The 25493-nt window shown below is 48.1% G+C and overlaps 1 protein-coding gene across 1 annotated transcript in view; it reads right to left on the bottom strand.

Annotated features, from left to right (window-relative positions):
* The window catches only part of SATB2 (SATB homeobox 2), a 185229-nt gene extending 172034 nt beyond the window's left edge, over nucleotides 1–13195 (bottom strand). The window contains exons 1-2 of the mRNA XM_028122827.2: nucleotides 13170–13195; nucleotides 8595–8822 (exon numbers count right to left, since the gene is read on the bottom strand). Coding sequence (XP_027978628.1) covers nucleotides 8595–8763 — 169 coding nt within the window. The 5' untranslated portion in view covers nucleotides 8764–8822; nucleotides 13170–13195. The remainder of the gene's footprint in view (nucleotides 1–8594; nucleotides 8823–13169) is intronic.
* Nucleotides 13196–25493: the final 12298 nt, after the last annotated feature.

The raw sequence follows: 25493 nt of genomic DNA, 5'->3' as shown, positions 1-25493 counted from the left end.
ACTCCAAGTTGCTGAAAGCTCCACTCTGGGGAATGAGGCCTGGAGGCTCAGCAATGCGAAGGATTATGGATTTAATAATGGCTCCAATGGCTTCCAATGGAGGCCAGAGCCTATGCATCTCAAGTGACAGTCTCTATGACCTGAGTGAATGTCAGTGATGTGCACACACGAAAACTCAGCGTCCCCCCAACCCTGTGTGTTCTGAGGAGAAATAAGGGCACTCATGATTCACCTTCAACTCCCTCTCTCCCCTTCAGCCTGGTTATAACGTCCAGAGGAGAAAGAACAGCAGGCCCAGGGATCACACCTAACCTTTACTAGGGAAAGTTTGTAGTAAGAGAAATATTCATTACTTTCGTCTTCCATTACACAGGTTAAAACAAAAAAAAAACAAACAAACAAAAAAAAAAGAGGTAGTTATACCTCAGGTAGAATGAAGAAAATTTGATTTCCTTTCTCAAACATCATATGAAGACAAAAATCAATGAGCACTTTAATTGTCCCTTGAGCAACCACCTCCCAGGGGCTCCTCTCCCAACTTCCCAGGGAGGATCAAGAACCAAATGGTCTCTCCCAAAACTGATTTTAGCTAATAAGTGCAACAAAGTAAGTGAAAAGCATTTCAGTTATTCTGCATCCTCTCCAAGACTAAAAATTTGTACATTGTGTGACAGGTCCACCTCATTTTTCTTAATGATGTTTTTATTATTCTTTCACTCAATTAAAGCAGAAATGGATATTGCATCTTCTGACTGTATAATTGTTATTGTAATCTGTTTTCGATCACTGCTTGGGAAATAGGTCCAAAACAACATAAACTCTCCACTGCCTCAGAAGGCAAGTCATTTTCTTTTACTACGATACTTAAAGAGACATTTATCATGCTGCTCTGTTAGCATCTTTGGATTATGATAAAAGAAAGTTCTTGTTCTGTTAACCAAAAAAATATAATGTTTTGAAAACACTGCCATTTTAAAGAGTTTTGATATGAGTGCTTTTTCCTAATAAGCTATCAATTTTGCCTTTCCTTATACATACAAAGAACTGGAACAAATGCAATAAAAATATGCAATTTTAATATAGGGAATAATCAAGAAATTTGAAAATCAATCATATTCAGTTATAAAAGAACTGATACACTTGCTTTCCAGCCAAATAAAAAAACAAGTAAAAAAAATTGTTTTAAAGAAAGAGAAAGATATCTCTGCTGAACAGGATGAAATTAAAATTGTCTCTATGAAAAATGCAAATCACCTCTGTCAGATGTTAGTGCTTTGGAAAACATTTGCTCTAACTAGAGTCTCTATTAATTTTTTTTCCATATCTGTGCAAGTCTTCAACAAATAAAGTCACTGAGCTGCTGGGCACATTTCAGTAACTGTACAACCATCAGTGGGCACCAAACAGTTACTGTGGTGTGAAATGCATACTTTTTTTATAAGTGGTAGCTTGCAGTGTTTCCCCTGAACTTTTTAATCTCTGTTGTTATGTTAAATGCTATCATTTAATAACCCACTGTGCTAAGACAGAACTCCATTCCAATGATAAGACAACTAGTTAAGGAGAGATCCAAATTTGCCTTCTATCGTGAGCAACTAAAATGCAAATCTACTCCCCCCAGAGTTTTACTGTCCTAATGTGTCATAACCACAAATAAAGAACATTCTTACTACTACGATACAGCTGCCATAATTTGATGATAATTTTATTGCAAGGTTCAAATTCTTAAAATTTCTATTAATAGTCTTTTCTTCATTTTAAGCATTTGCCAAACTAGTAACTATAATAGTCACTAGTTTATTTTTAAAGTTTTAAAGGTACACACATCAATGAAAAATGGAAAAAATACATCCCATAAACCCCATTGCCATAATGATATATCTAAAGCACATTTATTCCATATTAAGTCATTTTTACCTAGTTCTTAAAAAATCTGTAATAAGTAAAACTGCAAATGGGAAGAAAAGATACAAGTTGTAGAAGACCATTTCTGATGTAGCCTTTCACTTCATTATACTGATTTTGCCACAATTTCGAAATCACTTGCTATTAAGCAGCAAAACAATTCTGCTAACTGAAAACAAAAAAAAATTACATAGAGTTCCATGCTTTTGAAAACTCCTGCATGGAACACTTTTACATAAATGCTGTGTAGCATGAGGTGCTTGTAGGGCTCGTTTCATGTAAAAGAAGAAAATAAATGTTTGGCTGATCACTGATAATAAGGGAACCAATGTGACTTCAGAAAATGGAAAAGAACACACTATAGAGGCTGCGTCTGTGCTTTTTTGGAAATCTGTAAGTACTCAACTGGCTTTTGTTTTAACTCATACCTCAATTCCACTCAGGGCCGTCTACTTGGACTCTGAAATATCTATCACATTACCCGTAAGTAGGAGGATGATGAATCCTTTGTATATAAAAATCCATTTTTAACACATAGACATTTTCAAACCTCTATTGCACTTTAAAATAAAAGGAATTCACAACTCTCTTTACTGGCACCCTAAATTAATGCTAGAGAGCAGTGGTGATTGGAAGTGAGACAGGCCCCATATAATCAAAGTCAGCAGAGGGAAATCACTCATTTTAAAATCACTATAAAGAAAAGAATGGAAGCTAAAAGGCAAACTCTCTCCATTTTTCGAGCTAAACATAAAGGTCTTCTACTTGAAACCATTTTCACTCTTCTTTCTTTCTTTCTTTCTTTCTTTCTTTCTTTCTTTCTTTCTTTCTTTCTTTCTTTCAAAATAATGAGTTAAAATGTATGGGTTAGATCCAATATTTCACTGCTGTTCTTATTCTTGGGGAGTGGGGGGGGGGGACAGGGACCGTGCTGCCAAAGCTTCTGAAAAGAGTTTGGGCTGCTAATTTTCCGTTCACAAAATCTAAATTCCCCTTATGCATCTCACACAACTCATGAAATAATATGAAACAGTATTATATCACTGCAAATTGAGACATTTTTATCAAAATAAAGAGTGATGATGCCAACATTTCATTTGTCATTTACCACTTGTCACTTTTCACTGACAAACTGTTACACATACAACTTTTGTCAAATGCTCCATCTTTAAATATGTTCCAAAATGCCATTGTACCTCAGCATTCATATAAGGATGATAGCAAAAAGTACTGTTACCACACATTAGTTACATAAGTTTATTTTTTAAAAAGCCTACTTATTAGATAAAAGAATATAAAGGACTTTTTGTTAATTTACATGCTATGTAGGATAAAGTTTGGCTTTCTGAAATAAGACAAATTATGAACATATTTTATGCACCTAATGTGAGATTATTAGTTATAAGAAACTTTTTTAATGGTGAAGAAATGGGTCATTTTTATCTCAACAGAAACCTAAATACTCTAAAAAGACCTAAAAAAATAATACAATTTGGAATTCACCTAGCCCTGTTATTGTCTTTTTTACATATGCATATAGAGTCTCTACACTGAATTCTTTTTAAAAAAGAAAAATAAAGGTTTTAAACTATTAAAGTAGAACCATCAAACTTGACTGCTTACCAGCTATACCTTGCCAGACATACCAAATAACTACCCTGTCTTGCCTGGAATAAAACTGATTTCCACATTCTTAAAATAATGCAAATTCACATTCCTAGATCTTTAATAAATGACAATAAGTCTGTTTATATATACATAAATATAATAACATATATACAAGATATCTAAGATGTACAGACGGATTCTACTAGTCACAACCCCCTGGGAAAGAATTATATTGCTTATTTTCTAGAGGGGTTAAAAAATAGATGCCTTAAGGGACATCTATGTAGTTCCAACACACATACACATAGACACACATTTCATCGCAGATGATCTTGAATATATAATGGTCAGTGGGTTTCTGTTGATGGAATACAAGGCTTCCAAAATTACTTGAAACATCAAATTATGCTCAGGACTTTGAGGGGCGGATACCCTATGTTCTGTTTAATGTGTATGTTCCATTGCATATATTTTTTTAACCAAGTATATCTTTATTTTAATAACAGGCCAAGGACTAAAAACACTTTAGAGAAGGGCTATTTTTCTACCTCAGCAAAACTACAGAGGACATGCTAGATTGTTGGATGACCCCAAAGCCTAAGTTCATTCTATTAAAAGATCTTAAACCCTTAAAAAAAAAAAAAAAAGTAGAATGTAAAAGGGAAATACAATCTTTTCTCTTTTGAAATAATAACATTGAAGCCTCCCTACAAGCATAATGGGGTTCATCCTTGGCTAAAATGAATTTAATGAGTTTTTGACATTTTACCCAGGTTGACAATATGTTTCTAAATTTCCAAGTATTTTATACATTTTAATATGTCAATATCTATATTCTTTCATATCTACACTCCTTTCAAAAAGTAAAATGTCTCCCTACAACTGCTAATATGGTGACTGCACCTGACCTGAACTACATTTCTTTTAACCTAAAAGGAAATGTTCCACATGTAGACAATTAAACTAACTGTTGTTGCAGACAATGTTCAGCTCTAAATGAGGCCCTGCCCAACAATCGTGATCACATTTGCTTCCCTATTTGAATACATCAGTGTGTATTGCATAATGATTTTTTCCCCCTTGTAACAAGACAGTTATGTTCTTCAAAGGGCTGCCTATTAGCAAGAAGAATAGGCCGACTTTGGGTCAACTAGTTTATAAGATAACTTTAACAAGCAATTTCTCAACAAAATTAAATCATTATTTTAGAAAATTCTTTTTCAAAAAAAAAGCAAACTTTTTTCAAAAACAGCAAATAACCCTAAAAGATATTCCCAGTGTTCATTCCCCTAAAATCTAGAACATTTAACACCAAAAAATTATCAAAATTCATAGAAAAATGAAAAATATCAAAAAGATTTCTGATGTTTAATGCCTCCTATCAGCAAATACACCATCTGGTATACTACAGCGCTGTTCATTCAGTTTAAATAAAGCTGTCTGAAAGTTCTTCTTTAAGCCAAACATTTAAAAATGAAAATACTTGTGTTAACAATGAATGAAGCACAATAATTTATTGCTATTAAAGCACAACTGGCCAGCGCCTTTCAGCAGTCCAGGAGGAAAGCAGAATGCCTTGCTTCCTCTGGAAACTTGATTGGCATCACTTTCATTTTATGCTGTGCGTTTCGTGGCTGAAGCATTACACACAGCAGAACATTTTAGGTACTTATGTTAATGGTGGCAAAAAGGATCATCTGATTCTTATTTTCGTCATCCTTAATAATCTTCTTTTTCTAAATCTTCAAATAGATCTGTAAGTTTTAATCAACAATTTCACAAATATAAATTTCCCCACCATTAATCATCCTTTTTCAAAATCCTTATGGAGTGAATTACTAGCTGAGAGGGGAGGCCAATTCTAGTAAGTGAATGTTACCCAGCAGGGATATAAAGCTGTCAACACCACGGTGCTCTTGCTTGCTCTAAACTCTCTCCCAGCCTTCATATGTTTTTTAAAGAGATATTAGCCTTTTTTTTTTCCTGGGGACCTTCTATAAAAGCTGACTGTCATACACATCTGAGCACTTATTTTATTACATACATGGTTTAAAACACACTACTTAGATAAGAACAAAAACATCCCAGAAAGTGTTGTAAAGACAAAGCAAAACTGACTACTTTCTAATAGTCTTCTAAAGCTAACCACATTGTAAACAACACACTAACTTTTAAGTCCCCTATTAAAACGCAACCTTGAAGACTGTGATAGTGTATCTACCACCTCAACTAGTTAAATCCAGACACTAAAATAATTTCTCTTTTTTTTTAACAAACACGTTCTCAAAAAATATACCAAACTGTCTCTCTCTAAAAATGTGGAATCATGGCAACAGAATTCACTATTGCAACCAATGCATTCAGAAAAATTTATTCACCTCACTGTTTATCAAAAATAGTAAGATAAACTGCCATGTTATTGGGCAACCAATTAACTTAATGATCTCCCCTATTTTTAGGGGCAAAGCTTTTAAGAAAGAGAATCACTAAAGATTAACAAATACATCCTCCCAAATTTTGAGCTCTATTTTTAAAACATTAATTATTATAACCATCTTTACAACACTGACAGGATTACAATATATCTGAAAATGGCAATAAATGATAGTTTTAAGAATTTTGTAGTTGTCTAGCTTATTATATTGTTTCATAAAGAAAACTTAAACAAAGGAAGGTAGGGTAAGAGAAATATAATCTATTTTATATTTATTCTATGTCCCAAAAAACCTTTCAATTACAAAGAACTGCTAACTAGAAATGTATTTTAAACATTCTTTTAAAATTTAAAATGTGTATTTTTTAAAAGGTTTTGCTTTTCTCCAATCTATACACATGATTAAAAGTTACAAAGAAATGAAATTATCACCATCTCAATGTACATTAGGAAATTATACAAACTTAAACCCCAAAACTAATATTAACATTCAATGAAAAACTTTACACTGTCAAAATTTTAGGAGTTGTTATATTTTAAAGTTTTCTAAATTAAAATCTTTCCAAATAATCTCTTATGCTATATAGAGCAAAATCTTTCTTAAAATTTTTAAAAATTTTTTAAAACCTGCCATATGTGAATTCTTTTAACCACTTTACTATTAAGTATTATATGTAATATCTATTGAGACAAACTAATGACATCTATTTTCAGTTTGGAAAGCAACTAATAAGACCTTTGATATTACTAAATTAAAGCTTAGAAAAAAATGACTAAAGCAGCTTGTTGAAACAAACCCATTATTCCTCCTGAAGACTTAATTTTGCTTTATATCAAATTTGTAATAAGTGGTCAAATGTAAATCATAATCTCAGAAAATAAGAAACGTAACCACTATTTTACACAAAAGGTATCCCTGGTCAACGAAATTGATATGCTATAGGAAAAAAAAAAAAACAACCTTATTTTAAGGAATCACAATTGGTAACAATTACGTTCTAAAATGTTTAGATAGATTTCTTTCAATCTAGTGAATTTTTTAGTAGGTCTTCAGAAAGAAACCAAAATTTCAAGTCCAAGTTTTTTTCTATGTGCATAAGGCCACTTCGAGAACACATCTCCTCCAAGGGATTTCCCAGTTTTTCAATCAAATAGTATCAGCACTTATATCATCTTACACTTGCTTTTATCATATTCGCTATATATTTTTCTTTCTTATATGCATATACTAAAGATGTTACAAAAAGTCTGAAGTTATTGTTCTAGTCTCAAGATAACACATAAACAAACACCACTTTTAAAAAAGTGGGTCACAGAACTATCAAGTTTTCTTTTGCTTCATTAAAGTATATCTTTAAGTCCGTAAAATAAAAGGCACGTAAGCCATAATGTATAGCCAAATAATTTTTTAAAGCTTTAGAAATGGTGAGAATGAATGCTTCTCCAGGGAGATGATTAATATAAGGAACTACGGCAAACCATTCTGAATGTATACCATGAAGAAATAATAATAGCAAACCAAGTAAAAATAGAAACGTGTTATTTTATAAAAAGTCCATTTTAACTCTTTAAAAAGGCATGGACATTTAGACTTAAGTCTTTACTTTGAAATACATACTATGGCTATTTAGAACATGGGGTTGGAGCTTATCATTAAGTTTTGCCACGGTTTTGCATCATTTCAGGCAGGAATATAAAGAATTATATTAAATAAGCTACTGCTGAAAATATTAGGGGAAAAAAACCTCTAGAAGCAAAAAAAGATTTAAACTAATGATTGACCTCAAACACAAAAAAACTGCCTGCCAGGTTGAATTGTGCATTTTATATGCAGAAAACAACTAAGCAAATGGTGTAAGTCTCAAAATATTTTAATAATGTTTACATTTCTTATGTATCTTTATTTTCTAAAAATTTTTTCCAAATCACTTTAAAAGAAAGTGGTGTTTAAGTAGTAAAATCTACAAAAGCTTTTCTTTAAATAGTATTAAATTCTTGGAAAGGTAAACAGCATGTAGCCATTAAGACTACTTTGCTATTTTTACCTGTTGTGCTAGGATTCATAACAAAGTTACAAATGCATATGACCTTAAACTTTATAGAAACGGTGACCTTAAAGCCTCTAAGGGCCTGACAGATTCATAATGATTCTTTATTTCCTACTTGAAATGTGGCAGGAAATATTCCCAGTTGTTACTAATCTATCTCGGAGCACTGTCCTACCTACAAAGTAACACCAACACTCTTGCTCCTGAGCATTAAAAACTAGTCCACAAAAGCGATCGCACCTAAACTTCATCTCTACAGCAGACACTCTGAGGCAAAGCACAAGAGTTAAATCACTAAAAAGCTCTCTAGGAAAATCTAGAAACAGTTAGCTGGCTGTGACATAAACCTGCCAACACCTCAGCACACAGTGGCAAAGTGCCCAAAAAATGCCACCCTCTGGGTAAACCACTTTCTTGTTTTAACTCTAGATGAAGCTACCAGTTGCAGATGAGAGGCGACGGGGGCATTATTTGGCAACCTGGAATTCACTTCCTGTAATCCTACACCGCGACAGCGCCTAATCAACCTGAACCCTGACACCCGGGCCATTACCGCGGGGCCGCGGGGCTGCGCGCGCCTCCCCGCTCCGGGCTGTTACCTCCCACGGCCTTGGCCACGGCGCCGTTGGGCCTCCCGCGGGCTCCCATGGGGCTGCCGTTCTGCTCCAGCCGGGCCACCTTCACCGGGGGAGGCCCCTTGACGTCGGGGCTGCCGCTCCGCCGGTCGGGGCTGTCCCGCAGACACGGGCTCTCGCTCCGCCGCTCCATGCTGCTCCGACTCGGAGACAAAGTTCCCACCGGCAGGTCGCAATAAAACGCGCAGGGACCTAGGGAGGGGGCGGGGGGAGGGAAGGGGGAGGGAAAAAAAAGAGGGAAAACCGCTCACACACGTGATAGACGTTCAGGCCAGTGGCAGAGCGCTGCACCACAGCCACACAAACTTCCTCCCACGCTGCCTGAGGGGCCCGAGCCGGGAAGCGGGTCCCCACCTTACACTGGGCGGCCCAAAGGAAGCTCGAGGTGCGGCGACACTGCCCAGTCGCTCTCCAGGAGTTAGCTCTCGGTGACGATCACCAGGCCAGCGCCCAGGGGCGCCCAGAAGTGGCCCATTCATTGGGGCAGGGTTGGCATAAGCCGTTCTCGGATGAGACAGCCTCGCCGTGTGGGGGTCAGGGTTGCGGAAGAAGTGAACGTCATAAAAAGCCATCTCACCCACTCGAAGAAGGGGTGGGGATGTACACAAGTCCATAAGAAACCGAATTAACCACATGATGAATGTGCTGTGAATGGCGGGGCAGGAGCCAAAGGCCTGGCATAAGGACTCCTTGAATCCCCGCTTTTTACCTTTACCGAGCAAGTCTTGAGACACAAACACACTTTGCACAAAACCAACTCATGAGCATCCAAAAACATTTCGAGGTATTCATCAGAATACTCTCCAGAATAACCTTCATCACAATGGCGGGGGCAACAATCGTTATTATTTTGGAACGTTCTTATGTTCTTCCGATCCTAAGTGATTTTTTAAAAGCTCTTCGGCATAAAACACAAAAGCAAAAAGCACTTAAATTATTAGGTTAAGGAGCAGACTTCATCAACCCCAATTTAAAAATTTTTTCCAAAAAGTTTTCCTCTGGGTCTCTTGGCTGGCAGCGTGCTCCTCAAGGAACCCGCAGATCTCGGCAGCCCGGGATATTTGGGGGGCGGCGGAAGAGGAGGAAACACCTGATGAAACGGCACTCACATTGTCACTGACATCCCCGAGAAGCAGGAACCCGGCACAGCAAAGTGCGCTAGGAATCCTCGCGGGCGCTCTCGCCGTGGGAGAAGCCGCGTGTCAAGGAGACAAGGTGGGGGTGGCAGAGGGGAGGTGAGAGGAGAGATGAGAGAGATGCGCAGACCGAGCGGGAGGGCTGCGGGCGAACATTCCGCCCGCACTCCCTCGGCAGCGCTGTCCGAGAGAGCGACAGCTGCCGGGAGGGACCTTAGCCGGACCCGGGGCTTCCCCGAACTCCCGAGCTTGGAGTGGGAGTCCTCGCCCTGAGTACTTACTGCTCACGGTCTGTCTGTAACTTGGCTGGCTGAGGCTCTGTCCATGGAGCAAAAGTAGAGAATCCAGGGTGGAAAGTTTCTGGTGCTTTGCCTTGCAGTGTTCTCCTAGGCTTCTTTCCTCTTTACTCCTTCCCCTTTTCCTCTTTCCCAGGTCCTAACGTTTAAGGTCCTGGGTCAGGGTGTCTTCTAGTGCAGAGATGGTTGTTATGATGATGATGATGGGGGGGGTAGGGGGAGGAGGAGGAGGAGAGGGAAAGGAGGGTTCCTCCAAAGGGGCACCCGAGCGAGCGGGGGAGGAGACGGCGGAGGAGGGGAAAAGAGAGAAGAAGGCTGAAAAAGCCTTTTCACACCTTCGGGAAGGAGACCCGTTCTGGAGAGAAAGGGCTGAGGACTGGGAGGAGGCGGAGGCGGGCCGGTGCTGCCGCTTCGCAGGTCTGCTAGTTCGCGAGGAGGCGCGGCCGGAGCCTTAGGGCCGGTGTCACCGAGAGCCGAGAAGGCACTGGGACCCGGGACCGCGCGCGGGAGGAAACGCGGCGGCCGCCCAAGCTGTCACCTCCAGCCTCTCCCCTCTCGGCCGCCGCCGCCAGCAGCCGGAGCCGGACTCACTGACAAGCCGCAGAGAGAGATACACTGAGAGGGAGATGATTATTAGTTGCGTTGAGTCATCAGGCAAAGTGAGTCCTTTTGGGTTGTCCTCGGTTTCCGATTTCTCCCCCTCCCCCTTTCCGTCCCCAGATCTAGCGCCTTCAAAATAATAATTTGGGGTGGGGGTAGGGGAAGTCTCTGGGTTATTTCGGGATGGGGGTTGGGGGGGGAAGATCTAAACCCAAGCCAGACTGGTCCACCGCAATGAAGGAGGAGAGTGGGGGGCGGGGAGGAGGGCTGGGGAGGTTGCGGGGGGAGGGGGGCCCCGCCTGGCAGGAAATTAAACATCAATCAATCAATCGCTGTGAGCCCAGCGACCCAAACAGCGGCGGGGCTGAGAAGGAGGCAGAGGGACTGGCGAGGGGCGGGTGGGAGGCAGGGAGGAGGGTGGAGGAGGAAGGGGAGAGTCGGCTGTAGCAGAGCGGTGTGGCGAGGACCGCGCGCGTCGGGAGGCAGAGGACCGATGGCAGAGAACCGAGTGCCGCGCGAGGCGGTGGCCGAGGCCGGCGGGTGGGTGCGCCCGGGTGCAGGCGGGCGCTGAGGCTCGGGTATGGTCCTCCTCCTCGTGGCGGGTCCGGGGCGCGGCCGCCTCGCCCGGCCCCGAGGAGCACTCGTCCCGGCGCGGAGGCGGCGGCGACAAGGCAGGCGCTGGTCGCCTCGTTTTCCGGCGGAGGCGCAGACCGACGCGCAGGAGGCAACCGCGGCTGCCTCGGCTCCCGGTTCTGCTAACTGCGCCGAGTACTTTCGACTTTGGAGATAGGAGGGCTATCGCCTCCCCCACCCACCGCCTCCGCCCACCACCCACCGCCTCCGCCCCTCCGAGCAACTTTTCCCGATGCCTGTGAGCTCCCCCTTCGCGCGGAGCCGGCCGTCCGGGCCCGCCGCGCCGCAGCGCGCGCGGGGAAGGCCGCTTCTCTCTCAGAGCCGGCGCGGCCGTGGGTCCAGAACAATAGCCCGGGTGTCCTGAGTGGCAGGAGTACCAGCACTGCCCGCCGGGCTGCGGGTGGGACAGGAGAGGGGGCTGCGTGGGGGGCGCAGGGCGGGGGGCATCCCTGGATGACGTCCCTGGAGCGCTCGCAGCACCGGCGACATCTCGAGCAGCTCCGCCCGGGCCGCCTGGAGGCCGTGACGCGGAGGCAATGAGGGCGGTGGGGCTGCCTGTCCTCCAGCTGCGCGTCTGGGACTCCTGGGACCCCAAGCGGCTCAGGCACTAGGCTTCGAGTACGGGCAGAGTGTGCGGTGAGGACCCGGTCTCCTCGTCCCGGGGGAGGCCGCGCGGGGGCGTCCACAGCAGGTCCCGCGATGGTGTAACTGAGCCACAAACTTTTGCCGACTCCCGCGGCCGCAGCCGCCCGCAGCCCTACTCCAGCCGCGGTGCTCATTTAAGGTGGCGCAGGCACTAGCGGAGCAGGCCGAGCTCCGGCCGCGCTTTTGTCCCTAAGGTCCGGCTTGGGCGCGGGACCTCCTTAAAGAAAAGCACGTGGGTAGGGGCCGCGGCCCCCGCAAGTCGCCTGGGGCGCCGGCTTACACTCTTGGTCCCGAACTGTGGCGGGAAAATGAGGACGCGTCCCCGCCCGCCTTGAGGCCGGTGAAGCCCCTCTGCTGGCGGTACCTCCAGTCTCTACCGCGCACCTTGTGTCTCCTTCCTAAACCCCTGGACCCAGAGAACTCCCCACCATCTCGCTGCCTGAGCCGCCGGTCCCCCTTAAGAAGTATTGGCTGTACGGCGGCGCCAGAGGGCCAAACTAAATTCGGTTTTGGGAAACGCGCTTCGGGTGTAATTCTGGAAATCTCGGGCCGGTGCACAGACTGCGGGAAGCCGCCTCAGTCTAGTGTACCCGGAGGTAGGCCGCCATCTACTCGCCGCACCTACGCGGTGGGCGGCGTGCGCGCAGTCATCCCCTCAAAAGCAGAGGCCTGGGAGGCGAGGAAGCCTCTGGAAGAGAAAGGGTCCCAGAAACTAAACCTGCCCCGGCCTAAGTCTCAACGCCCAGATCTCGGAGTACCCCCGCACCCAGGCGCCGCCCACCAAGTTCCAAAGCAGCCCGTGGCCACCCGGGAGGCGGTCGGAGCCCAGCGGAGAAAGGAAGCAAGCTTGATAGTAAACCTTCGGGGAGCCACCCTGGGAGTTTTAGGCAGCATTTTCCTTTCCTTGTTTTTTTATTCCCCAAACCCCATCTCCCCTACCTCCCTGAACGAACGGGTTAGAGAAAATGCAACAATTCGAAGTCTGTGAGAACAAAGTGGCTCAAGTAAACCAACTCGTGGTGGTAGCTAAAAGGTTTTTGGCTGCAAAGAAACTGTAAGTTTGATCAACAAACTTTTTTTTTTAAATCTGTACTTTCACGTCGGAATGGGAAGGGGGTTTTGCAAAAGGTAACTACCACTGTCAAAGTTTGAGCCCGTTTTCAAAATGGGGAGAGGCGCAATTCTTATAAATATCTTAACAACGATAATAACGCTGTTTCTTTCCTTACCTTGGTGTTGAACTGCAGAATCCTCCTCCGGATCAGTGTCCAGGAACTTAGAAGAAATGGTGATATTAGGACTTCAGTACTTCTGGAAAAAAAAAATGCAAATGGTTTAGCCAGGATCTTTCCTGTCTGATTCGTCACTATTATTATATCTGATGATGCGAATGGTTGGAGCGATTCAATCTTAAGTCATTAATGAGCTATTTTATAAACACCACTGTCTGAAGATCTTCATTTACATTTTGCGAAGGATCACTTCGCTAACCTCACATGCTTATGTCAACAGCATGATTATGGGACTTCAGTCACACTCTTATAAACAACACAGCGGTATTGTTAATGGGTTAATATTTTATAAAGTGTAAATATTTTATTATGTTTTGAAGGGAACTATTGATTCTAAATTATTAAACCCCTGAGAAGGGTGATTTAAATAAAGTATACAATTAAGTACAATTAAATGTACATTGTGGCTATTTTCTTTTCAGACTCTGCACCCTTTTAAATCAATTGATTTTCTCATTATTAGAGTTTCTTCTTGTCCGTTTTTGATAGTGAACAAAACTATCATTTTGGTCTAAAGAACTCTATATAAAGGTGCGTTTAGCATAAAAGAAAATATCGGAAACTATGAGTTATTACAAGAAATGTATTTTGAATATTTGCAGATTTATGTTTATTAACACATTTTACAAATTTCTTTCGATTTAGAAAAGGCGAATTCTAGTAAATTTTGTGATATATGCCCGGTGTGGGTTATTTTTTTTCCCCTTGAGTTTTGTCCCTAATAAAGGCCTTTTCTGTTTCAAATTACATAAGCTTTTTACTGCACGATTTTTGTGTTGACCTTAATTCAACTGAAGTAAGCAATTATTTTCACCATGTTTAATTTTGACAATAAGAAATTTTAAATAGCATTTTTATCTTTTGCTTAAGACTTTCTAGTTTTTAAAACAGTAAATAAATTATGATTCAAAAGTTTTGTTTGGTTTCGTTTTATATTCCTCAAGTGGTTTATTTTCAAACATTTTTAAAACAATCACACTCAAGAAAAGAATTGGTTTTAATTACGTTTGTGTTTTTTTTTTTAATAATTTGATCCAAAACGCATTTTTGTACAGATAGTTTGCTCCAGTGCTCAAAGCATAAAGTTCATATTGGGGGACGTTTTTATCCCCCAACTTGCTTCTCACTGACGTTTCTGTCGGGAATCTACTAAGACTTTTTCCCCTCTCCTCCCCCACACCCAATTTTTTTCATATGTCATTTAGTCAAAGGTCGCCTGTCTTTCATAATCACACTGAGATTTGTTATTTTAAAAATCAACGGATCTTTATGCGCTGGGCTTAAATATGCATGTTTTTGCTTATTTTCATGTTCTTCCCTTTTCTCTCTATCTCTTGTCAGGCCTTTCTTCTCCTTTTATGGCCTGCACTTTTAAATGGCAACATTTCTTGATTTCTCTCTCTGGACACCGAGGTTTCTACTGTGCTAGCTCTTGACTGTGGCCAACCTTCCTTCCCCAATGACCGCGCAGGATGGCCTAGGCCCGACTGCCCGGGCGTAGGGTACCGGGTGCCGGGCGTGGAACGCCGGCCCTCAGCCGGGCCACCCACACCTCTGAGGGCCCAGCATCCATCACCGGGCTTCCTGGATTTCAAGTCTGGTCGCCCAGGCAAAGAGGCCCTCCCGGCGGTGCGCTGCCTCTTAGAGAACACGGGAAAGTTATGCCGCGTTTTCCCTCCACTCTCGCACACACAAGAAAAACTCTACGGTTATTGCCAGCGTCGAAAGCCTTCTATGGCTCCTAGGAACCCACGCAGGCCTGCCTCTCCCCCTCTCCGCGCCCCCCCCCCACCCGGGGCTTGCTCTGCTGGGGGCAAGAGGAGGGCGGGAGGGAATCGTTTCTCTCAAACGAAGCCCACACCAGTTCTGGAGCCAATTTCCGCCGCGGACTGTCCGGGGAGAATTAGGCGACCCACATTTTCACGGACCTCATAACTGCCCCAGGCTTGGATTGGAAACTGCCTGTGCCAAGGAGACTGGGGCCCGGGGCCAGAACGCCCCGAGGGGCACGCGCCTAGAAGGCAGATCAACTAGGGTGGGCTTCGAGCCCTTTCCCAGACTGCTCTGGGGCGTCTGGGGACTGACCAGAGCGCAGGGGGCGGGGGACACTTACTTCGTTATCCGCACGCCTTCCTCGTTGGCATCAGAGCCGGACAAATCCCAACCCGCGCCAGGCAAAGATAAATTACTCCTGGCTCCCCCAGCAGCTCTGGGGCCTGGGCGGGGGCGGAGCGGTGAGGAAGCCGTCGGGCCGCCTAAGGTAGGGGTGGTGAAGGTCCTGCACCCATCCTCAAATGAACGAGCCCCTGCGGCCCGGACAGAGAGATGAGTCCCAGGGAGACGACTGATTGGAGATGCGTGGTGGGCAACTAGCTTGTGTTAGTGAGCTGAGCGCCCGGGAAGTCGGAGGGTCTGAAACCAGGGGAACAGACAATGCAGAAGCCCAGAGGGCGGGAGGGGACACGCGAAGGTCGGCCCAGGAGCTGCCTCAGTCGAGGACTGGGAGCTTTGTGCACTGCGGTCCCAAATATAGGGGATGGGAAAAGGCGTCGGTGGTGGGCAGTGTCTGCCCTGAGTAAGGAAAGCCAAGGGACATGATTTGAAGGTAAGGGAGACTTTGGTTGAAGGTGTGCAAGTGCTTCCTCCGCGGCCGCGGGCTGGGAAGCCCAGGAAGGCGGAGGGCCTGCTCCGAGCACAACTCCAAGGACACATGACAACGCCCCCAGGCTCTTGGATCCTTTCACTCCTTTTCAGAGTCTAGAGCTTAACAGCGGGATCTCCTGCAGCATCGCAGGCAGAGAATGACTGCCCTGCCAGACTAGTTCTTTAAAATAGAAATCGACTTTAAACGACCAGTGACAAGGCTATGGGGGACAGAAAACGAAACACCAAAGGAGCTGTCGCTGCCTCCCCGCCCCCACCCCGGGGCGGCCGGGGTTTGAGCCCGGAGTCCCGCTCCCGACCCGCGGCGTTTTCTGTCCGGAAACACCGAGCAAGGAGGACGGGTCTGTCCCATCTCTAATCCCGGGGCCCAAGGTAGCGGCGAAGAAGCCCGCGACCTCGACTCATCCTTACGGCCCCGTCGCCTTGGAGCCCGGTCACCGCCCGGGTCGCAGACCGGAGATAAGGCGTCCCCTCCCGACAGCGCCACCGCGTGGGCTGCGACCGAAACCTGCGGCGCCGGTTCAGTCCGCTGTGTCCGGGAGCCCGCCCTTCCGCGTCGCCTCACGTCCGCGGGTTAAGGATGCGGCGGGAAATGGGCAGGTCCCCGGCCCGGGTCACAAGCGGACCACCCTACACAAAAACCCACCGGGCAAGCAAAACCTCTGCGGCGTCCCAACCCCTTGTAATGAGAAGCATACCTGGGAATTCCAGGCGCCCCACGGGTGCCTTAAACTACAGGCAGGGCAGCCTGCGTGCTGAAATTTGCGCCCACCCGTAGCAGGGGCGAGCGGGCCCAGGAAGCCGGGTCCCAGGCGGCCGAAGCTCCAGCAGCTCCGGGAGCCTTTAGCGACCCTGGGCCCGCGCTGGTCTAGAACCGCGCGGGGGAGAGCGAGAAAGCCTTCTGCGGGACCCAAGGTGCCAAGCACTTACTGGGACCGAGGACGAAGCGGGTAGTCGGTCTATTTGGCGGTCCAAACCCTTCTGGAATGTCGAGGAATCTAGAGGGTTTCCTGGGCTGGTGACTCTCCTGTTCTCTCCGTCTCACGAAGCCCCACGGAAGCTCTCTTAGTCCGTCAAGGCTTGACCCCCGGGTTAACTCCCGGGTAGTCTGTGCCCGCGGTGTTCTGGGGCTCGGTTCTTCCCGGCCCCGCCGAGCCTTGCCTCCGGGCCCGCGGCCAAGCCCAGCTGAGCTAGGCATCACCTTGAGCTGCCCCAGCGCTACGTCAGATTTGAGAGCCCCCATGTCGTTCTCAGAGGACTTCAATGGGTAGGTTGGGGCTTCTTTTTAATAAATTCAACAGTTCACACGCGCACGCACACACACATTTTGGGACTGTCAGCTCCTGAAAGGGACGATGACCCAGAACAATGTAAATTCACCTGGTACCTATCCAATTACAAAACTCCTAGCCCCACACAAAACAGAAGTGAGCCCTGGAGGCCTGAGCGGTCACGCCTGGCGGCCGCCACCAAATCCACCCTTACAGGACGCCAGCCCAGCGGGGAGAGCAAACGCGCTCTCACCGGGGCCGCAGGGGCCGGTGCCCAGCCGTTCCCGCGGCGGAGCAGCTCCGTCAGCGCGCTGAGTTCTGGTGCCCATTGTCCGCCTGGCCTGCTCACCCACACCCTCATCATTGGCTGTGACCTGTTCGCTTCTAAATTGTAGTACCCGTCGGCCACGCGGAGCTATCGCCAAGCATGCCAGGCCCGGCACTCGTGCCAAGTGGCTCACCTCAGCTCGCCGTGCCTGCCTTTGCCCCTGGTGCCAAGTGCCGGGCGAGAGGCGGCGGGTCAGGACGCGGACGCCGTCTGCTCACCTCCAGGAGCCGACAGTGGGTGCCTGCGGCGTCGCTTGGCCAGCCCTGGGGCTGATTTAAATAACTAATAAGCTCAGAGAAATTTTACGAGGGGAACTTTTCCTTTTAGTATCAATAAAGCCTAGTAATTGGGTTCGTTGGTTACCTAAGCTCGAGTTTCCTAGTCTGTCTCTCTCTCCTCTCTCTCTTTCTCTCTCTCATTCAAAAGCAACGTTTAAAAAAAAAAAAAACGGCAACTGTGTGCATTTGTGTGGGGTGTGCAAGTGTGAATATGTGAAAGAAGTTGTTTGTTTCAAAAGTCCTTCGCCTGGAGAACAATCATCATTGTCGCTCTTGTGGTGAAGAGTTTTGAAAGGTGAACTGTTGTTATTTCAGAAGAAAAAAAATGTTGACAATTCAAGTATAAAACAAGGGAGAGAGGTTTCTAAAGATTTTTCCCTTTGGATGTGACAAAGACATTTGCAATGCTTCCCTAATAGTTTGCATTTTAATGAACTTTTACTACATTTTGACTTCAACTCCTGGATGGTAGTGGTATCGGTTGTTTTCAGTAGACTTCTATACTATCATGCACTCCAAATTTTTGTTTAAATTTTCTAATCTTTTTTGAAAGCATGTTCTTAGTCATAAAGAATTTTTCCACCTGGGAACCATGCCTCAATTTAAAAATATAAAAGACCTTTCATGAATAATAACTGCAAATAGCCCATTTGTTTCTGTCCACGGAGTTGTTGGCGTCTATACAAAATCTCAAAAATCTAAAGGCAATCTAAGCATGTTTCTCTCCAATCGTACACACACACACACACACACACACACACATATATGTTTTCATTTGCTGTATGGAAGTAAAAAAATCTTTTAAAAGACTTTTTCGAAAAGCATTATGCTAAAATTTAACTGAACTTAAATTCGCTACCAGATACAACATAACTAGTGCCTGCCAAAGTCAGCCTAACGAAATGAAGAGTATTTCTGAATCAGATTACTGCTGGGGTCAGAAGCTAGTCAATGAAAAGCAATGAGAATTCAAGTTTGCAAACCATGGAGGGTGGAGGAGGCAGCTCCCCAAGTTCCCAGGAACACACCCAAACCTGTGCGCTTATATCTTCAGTGTTTACATATCATGGAGAACTTCTCCTTTTCACTTTTAGTTAGAAAATCGATGAGCTCCCCTTCGTTCGTCTTGTTTTAGGATGTGAGACCCAAAGTCAGCTCGAGGGTCGCTTTCTGCCAGGTAACTTCCGGAGGCCCAGAATTATTCGGAGATAGACTCAGCCCTTTGCATATTCCAGGCAGAAAGGGTGTCTAGCGGGCCCTTCCCAACGCCGCCACTTCCCCAAGCTCTTCTCCGCACCCGCGGGCTGATGGTACCAGAGCGCCTGACCCTCATCCAGCTTCTTGAGATCGCACCACGGTGTCGGCACTCGGCTGAAGAGGGAGTGAACCTTGAGCTATGGGTGTTTACTCCCCGTTTCCCGCTTTCCCAGAGGGTTACGGACAACTTCCCTTCCCATTTGCTCCGGCTGAGCTCCTGTTCCCACCCATCCTCTCCAGCCTTGCCATCACCAGGTTCCTAGTGCCCCACCGTAGTGGCTCCGTGCTAAGGGCACTCACCGCGGCCGCCCCTTGTCCCCCACACTAAGTTAAGGGAGGACGTGTCCTCTCGGCGCTGTCCTCCGAGTGCCAGAAGTCGAGAACAGTGGCAGGGAAAGATGGAAGGATTGGAAAGGAAAGCGCAGGGCTGAGTGGGGTAACTCAGAGCCTCAGCGATGAGTACCTCAGCCTCCCCAAACAACCTGGGGCCTCCCCTTCCCTCCCTGCGCTTCCACTGCAGGTCCCACCCTGGTCTGCCGGTCCCCATGGAGCTGCTCCATCAACCAGGTTGTCCCCTGGTTTTTAAGGATCTCCCCCTATCCCATACCTTCTGGCTGTTTCGAGTTTTGGTTTCAGTTAAGCTGTTTTCTAAGTCGTAGAAGCTCCACTTTTTTTCTTTGCCTCATTTACACTCCTTTCTTTAAAGAGCATCCCTCAAGCCTAGCTTCTGCCAGACCCTGTGCAATCTCCCAGAGCTCTATGTGCAAGAGGAGAAGTGATTTGTCTGTTTACAGCAGGTTTAATTAAGATGGTTATGTGCCGTGAACTCTTCGGGGCCCCAATCAATGCATTTTGATTTGGAAAGTCAAATAGAATCACATCTTACACTTGTGGGTCCGCGGTTGGCCGCCCACGCTGGAGATAGACGCTCTTGTCCGTCTACACCCGCCTCACTGGACCTGAACGAGTCTCTCCCACAAATCTTGTCACCCTGTTTGTTCCCATGACCCCCAGCTGGGTCTTCCAGCAAGATCAAGGCCTTCCTGGTCAGGGTAAGAAAGGTTGAACACCCAAAGCACTCCTGGGGCACTTTAGCTGAGGAGCCAGGCCCTGGACTTCTGTGGATCCAGGCTACCAAAGTGCTTCCTAGTCCCAAGCCCTAGTCCTCCGTTCTCCTTTGCCCCAACCTGGCAGAGAAAGCCAGGGAGGCAAGACTTTCCTTTTCCCTAGTTGTGCATCCAGTATCCTATCTCCCCCCAACTCTCCGACTTAGGTGCTGGGCTGCAGCAGAAGCCTTTTTCTAATTTGTCATCATTGGAAACCTCAGACAATTGAAGTGTAAAACTTTAAGGGCTTCCAGGGTTATGATGACTTCAGGAGCTCAATGGAAGGGGGTGGGAGGCTGAGGATTGGGGACAGGGACTCGCAACAGACGTCCCAATTTGCTCTCTCTCCTGAACTTTCCTCCCTTGGCAGCCTGGCTGCACTAGAGTGAGCAGTAATCCACCCTCCCTCCTACCCCCTCCCAGTCTGCTCCCCGCCCCCCCCCCCACTTTCCGGAACATCCCGCCACTTCTTCAGCCCTCGGAAAGGAAAGGGGGCCAGCATGTCAAAGGTCACTCAGCCTCCTCCCCTCCCCTGACGTTGTCCAGCTACCCAGGACTCAGGGGCCAGAGCCCTGTGTTGCCTGTGGTAGTCATCATGACGCCTGTAGGGGGTGTGTGCACCTCTTCTGCTCCTCTCCGTACCCTACCTCCAGTCCCCAGCAATAGCACCCACGTTCCGCCACCCCTGCGGTTCTGACCCCCGGAAAGCTGCGGACCTGCCACTAACTTCATTGTGCCATCTATAATCGATCCCCTCGGTCTTCAGTAGATTTGGAATCCAACAAGGATAACCATATATACATATAGATAGGATCTGGGGGACTTGAAACATTCTGAGCATGTCTGCGGGGGCGGGGGAGGGCGTCTCAGAGGAGTTGTCCTGAAAGCTGCTGGGAGCAGTCACCTTTGCTGTCGCCAAGGCCTTGACGGGGTCGACTTTGGTGGGCTGTATGTGCTAGGGCTCCCAGGGCAAACCACCTCCTTGGCCTCCTGCAAGCAGGGCAGAATTAGGTTGGAGGGTCAAGTTTTAGGGGCCTTTTAAAAAAATTTTTATTTCTGTAAAGGACTAATTCCGGTACTAGAGGGGTGCAGCAGTTGGCCCCAAGGTAGGCTGTGACTCCCCCCTCCCCCCTGTTGTCAGGCAGCAGCGGGTGACAGTCTGGCAATAGCTCTGGTAACGCTGCCTGGCAGGGCTTTGGGCCTTGGCGTCCAACTGAGGCCCAGTAACCCCCATAATGCGTGCATCTTGCCTAGGGTGTTTGTGTGTGCATGTGGGTGTGGGGAGAGCTGGGCTGGTGCTGTATTCACCGTAGCAGCGCCTTCCCGCGCGGTGCTCAAGTGTGGACGCAGTGGATGAATCCATGAATCAGCTCTACAGCAGAGGGGTCGAAGAAACAGCCATCTCCGTTAAATGGGCTGTAGGCAGCTGCAGCTGACTGCCCCCTCCCCTCCTCTGAGCAGGCATGAGGTGGCCCGGGAGCCCGGCCAGCAGCCCCCGCCCCTCAGGCGGAGCTCGGGTCCTGGCAATCTCTGCACTTTGTCATCACGCCCCAGTATTTGACATTCGCAATTATCTGCAAATACCCTGATCGGTTTGTATATGAAACACTTTTTTTCCTGCCTTAAGGTTGGAATCTGGTAAGTTTCAGACAAGTGGTTGCGGGGGGAGGTGACCCGAGGGACCGCGGGGGACCGGCCCAGTGAACCCGGCTCGGCTAGGTAGGCGACGAGAAGGGACGGATCTGCATGCCGCCCCCTCCTCCCCCAGCCCTGCTCAGATGCAAGGCCACACAGAGCTAAGGAAGGGCCAAGGCCGCGACCCTCCGGTCCTCTTTTGAAAGGAGCGCCCCCTAATCCCCGTGAGAGAAAAGGTGATGGAGGAGCGGTGATCCCACCAGAGGCAAGGCCCGGAGGTTAATAATCTTGATAATCGGAAAGGGCGCTGCCCGGCCTGGTTGCTGTCACCGAGAGTGTCAGTCACCAGCTCTCGACCCCGCCGCAGAAATTACCTGCTCAAAGAGACATCCCACGGAGCCCTCCGCTCTGAGCTCTCCCCGCCCGCTGTCTGCGGGAAGTAAACCGCGCCCTCGTTCAAAAGAAGCGGATGCCCCTTTGACCCTCCTCCTCCCCCACACGGTTCCTAAATCCAGAAGGGCAGTGCCAGCTCCGGGATCGCTCACAACTCCTACATCGCAGCTTCCGGGCTACCTGCCTATTACACAGCCCGTCTTCAAAAACAAAAACAAAAACAAAAGTGGTGGTGGGGGCGAGGGAGGGTAAAGTAGTGAAATTACGCGTCTGCCTTTTCCTGCTGCCTTAGGAGCCTGATCCTGGCCCCTGGCTGATCCGAAGGGCCTAGAGCCCAGAGAGGCCAGACCTTCCTCGTGCGAGTTGCACACAGCTTGAGCGCGCCGGGACTCGGCGTCTTACTGGCCAACAAGCCCAGCTACTTTGCTACGGCTATATTAGCAACTTTAGAAACACCAAACCGTTCAGGGAAGCCTCTTCTCGCACTCGACTTGCAGCTCTGCTATAGACCTGGGCTAAGTTGCTTTTCACACATACTACTCACACTTTCCGGGGAAAGTGGGAGGAGGAGCAGGTTAGAGAAAGGCGGGTGGTAGGGGGATATTGCAACACCTTCAAGAAATATGGGGGGGTGTTATAAAGTCCGTCTTTGTAAGAGCCCAACCGTCAAAGCACAGGCATATTCTGAAAAGGAAAAGAGATGACAGAAGCATGTCGAAAACGAATGCCTCCATCCCCCAACTCCCAACCCCCCCATCGCCCCCCAGCCCAGTTCACCCCGATTGGGAACGGACAGTGCGCTGAAAAGACATCAGCTCTCTCGGCTCCTGCTCAGTCCAGGCGGGCAAGGAAGCGCGGGCTGCTCGAGAAGGTCGTTGCAGTCTCCCGTGGTGCCCCTGACCCTAGAGAGCCCCACACTGGAAAGACCTCTGAGGTCGCAGCTGAGGTCACCTTCTCCACTCACAGGTCGCAAACCCTGTGCCCAAAGCCTCCCGGGAAGCAGCCTGGGACGTCGGAAGCGTCGGCCTTCCTTTCCCCGGACTCCTTGGAATTTGGTCTGAGGCGAGGCCGGCTGAGGACACCCACCGCGGCCCTTAGATTAGGCCCCGTCTCAGCCGTGGATGCCAAGACTGGGCCCAGGGTCCCAGGATGCACCAAGCTGGTGGGTTTCCGCCTGGGTCAGCGGGGTGGGTCACGACCTCAGAGGGGCCAGGCAGTGGGGTGACACCCACTGCGCCTGGTGCTACCTGCAGGAGAGCCCTCGGCCTGTGGAGAAGGCAAAGGCAAGATGCTCCGTGATGGGTCAAACCTTCACCCCTTTACAGTCTTTTTTTTTTTTTTCTTTTTTCCATGTCCTTATCTTTTTTAGGTAGGTGTATGACTGCTGTATTCCAACAGCTTACTCAACATAAAATGCCCCGAGGATTGGACGAGACTTTGCAGATTCAGCTTCCCAGGTGACCGCTCTTTGGTATTCTGTACCCTACCCACTCTCCGCGCCCGGAAGAACCCAGGGCAGAGCCCACTTTGGCAGAACTGACGGCTGTTCGGGCCCAGCCAAGTAATCCTCGCCCAAACCTGAGCGCCAGAGCTGCAACCTCGCCAGAGCTCCTGCAGTGCGCACCCTCAACAAGCTGGCGTCCCCGAGCACGTGCAAGCATCCTCCCACTTGGAACAAATTCGCCCCGCGTCTGTCACCCCAAACGGCTTTGCCTTCGGGGCAATACTGGGACCCAAGACCAGGGCAAGAAGTCCCAAAGACGAGGGCCGGAGGCTGGAGGACTCCTCTGCTCACCTTGACTTGAGACACTCGAAGGCCCGAATGAACTATCGGTTGTATCAGGGCCGACGGGTGCAAAGTGGCTGCGCCCCGCAGAGGCACTCGTTCCCCGAATCCGGGTCTCGAAGGGCATCTGGTGTCGGGGTAGACTGTACTGACTACCTGCAGCGCGCGCAGATCCCAGGCGGGGAAAAGGGCGCCGTGTAACCGGACGATCGGTTACCTCTCCGGGGATCGGCCCTGACTTTGTTGGTAACTTAAGAAGCGCCTCTGAACTCGGGGAGCGCGTGTTGGGGCACCTCCCTGCACAGTCCCCCACCCCCTTCTTTCCCTGGCCTCGAATCTTACCATCCTGCCCCACCCCACCCCCCACACAGCCCCGCCCGTTAGAGGCGCGCGGCGGGCACTCGGTTTACGGAGCCGCCGTTTCAGATGTTTATTCACAGCTAATTGCTTATGCAGGAAAATGCTCGTTACCCGGGCCGAGCGCTTCCGCCCTGCGCTGGTCGACCCCGCCGGCGGCAGCTCGCTGATCCCACCCGCGAAGCCACGAAGGAACCGGCGGCAGGGAGGCGGCTGTGTGCCACCCAGGGCCCGGCCACCGGCACTGCTCCGGATTCCCGGTAGGGGGAGCCTCCTCGGGCGCCAGGCCAGCCCGGGTCCGGGCCTCTCGGCTCGGCCTTGCCGCCCGCCGCAACCCGGAACGCGGCGCGCGGCGGCGGCTTCTTCACCTGCCCTTAAGGGGAGCACGGCCGGCAGAGAAGGGAACACAGGGCCGGGCCTGTTCCGGAGTCCCGGTTATTGCACAGGAAAGAAGATAGACACGACCGAAGTATATTCTGTAGGTCCAAATAAAGTTAAGGAAATTTGTAGGTGAGATCACCTCCTTGGACCATATCCAACGGGAGGAAAAACACATTTCAGTGGTTAAGACCTGTTCTTGAGCCTTTAAAATTCTTTAAAATTTTAGGTGATCTAATCCCTTCTCATTGTGTTTCCAGGTCGTCCAAGAAGCTTTAGATGGTTCTAGCACAAAACAGCCGCTGAGATGAGACTTTCCTGCGGTAATAGCACCAAGGGATTCTCTCCCCTTCTGACCCCATATACTTAAGCCAGGGCTCAGAAGCTTTCATTTTAAGATGCGACCAATGTCTAGAGAACAACGCGAATCCAGGGTCAAGGGGAAAGACGTTAGCTGGGCTGTGAACCCACACACCACTCTACTGTGCGCAGGGTGGTGGAACACCTGAGCTTGAGGGGCCAGAGACTTCCTGGAGAATGCTTCCACAGATAAAGCCTGCAAGCTCTCCTTCTACAAAACGCCATGCTTCCCACAGGAATCCACAACTCGGAAGGCCAAGTCATCAAAGGTCTTCAGAGAGAATCGCATAAGCAAAGAATTTCACAGTTGGAAAGAAACTTAAAGACCATTTAGTCTAATGGTTGTAGTTTACGGGTGAGGACTTGAGCTGAGTAGAGAGGCAAAGATTCACACTCCAGGTGAGAAAGTCCCCGAATGCTGAGGTGAGACTAGCTCTCCTCTTCTGAC

Source organism: Eumetopias jubatus, unplaced genomic scaffold (genome assembly GCF_037043125.1).
Source record: "Eumetopias jubatus isolate StellerSeaLion01/CBP00866 unplaced genomic scaffold, mEumJub1_p1.0 scaffold_3, whole genome shotgun sequence".
Classification (NCBI taxonomy): domain Eukaryota; kingdom Metazoa; phylum Chordata; class Mammalia; order Carnivora; family Otariidae; genus Eumetopias; species Eumetopias jubatus.
This window is presented reverse-complemented; position numbering and strand designations above follow the sequence as displayed.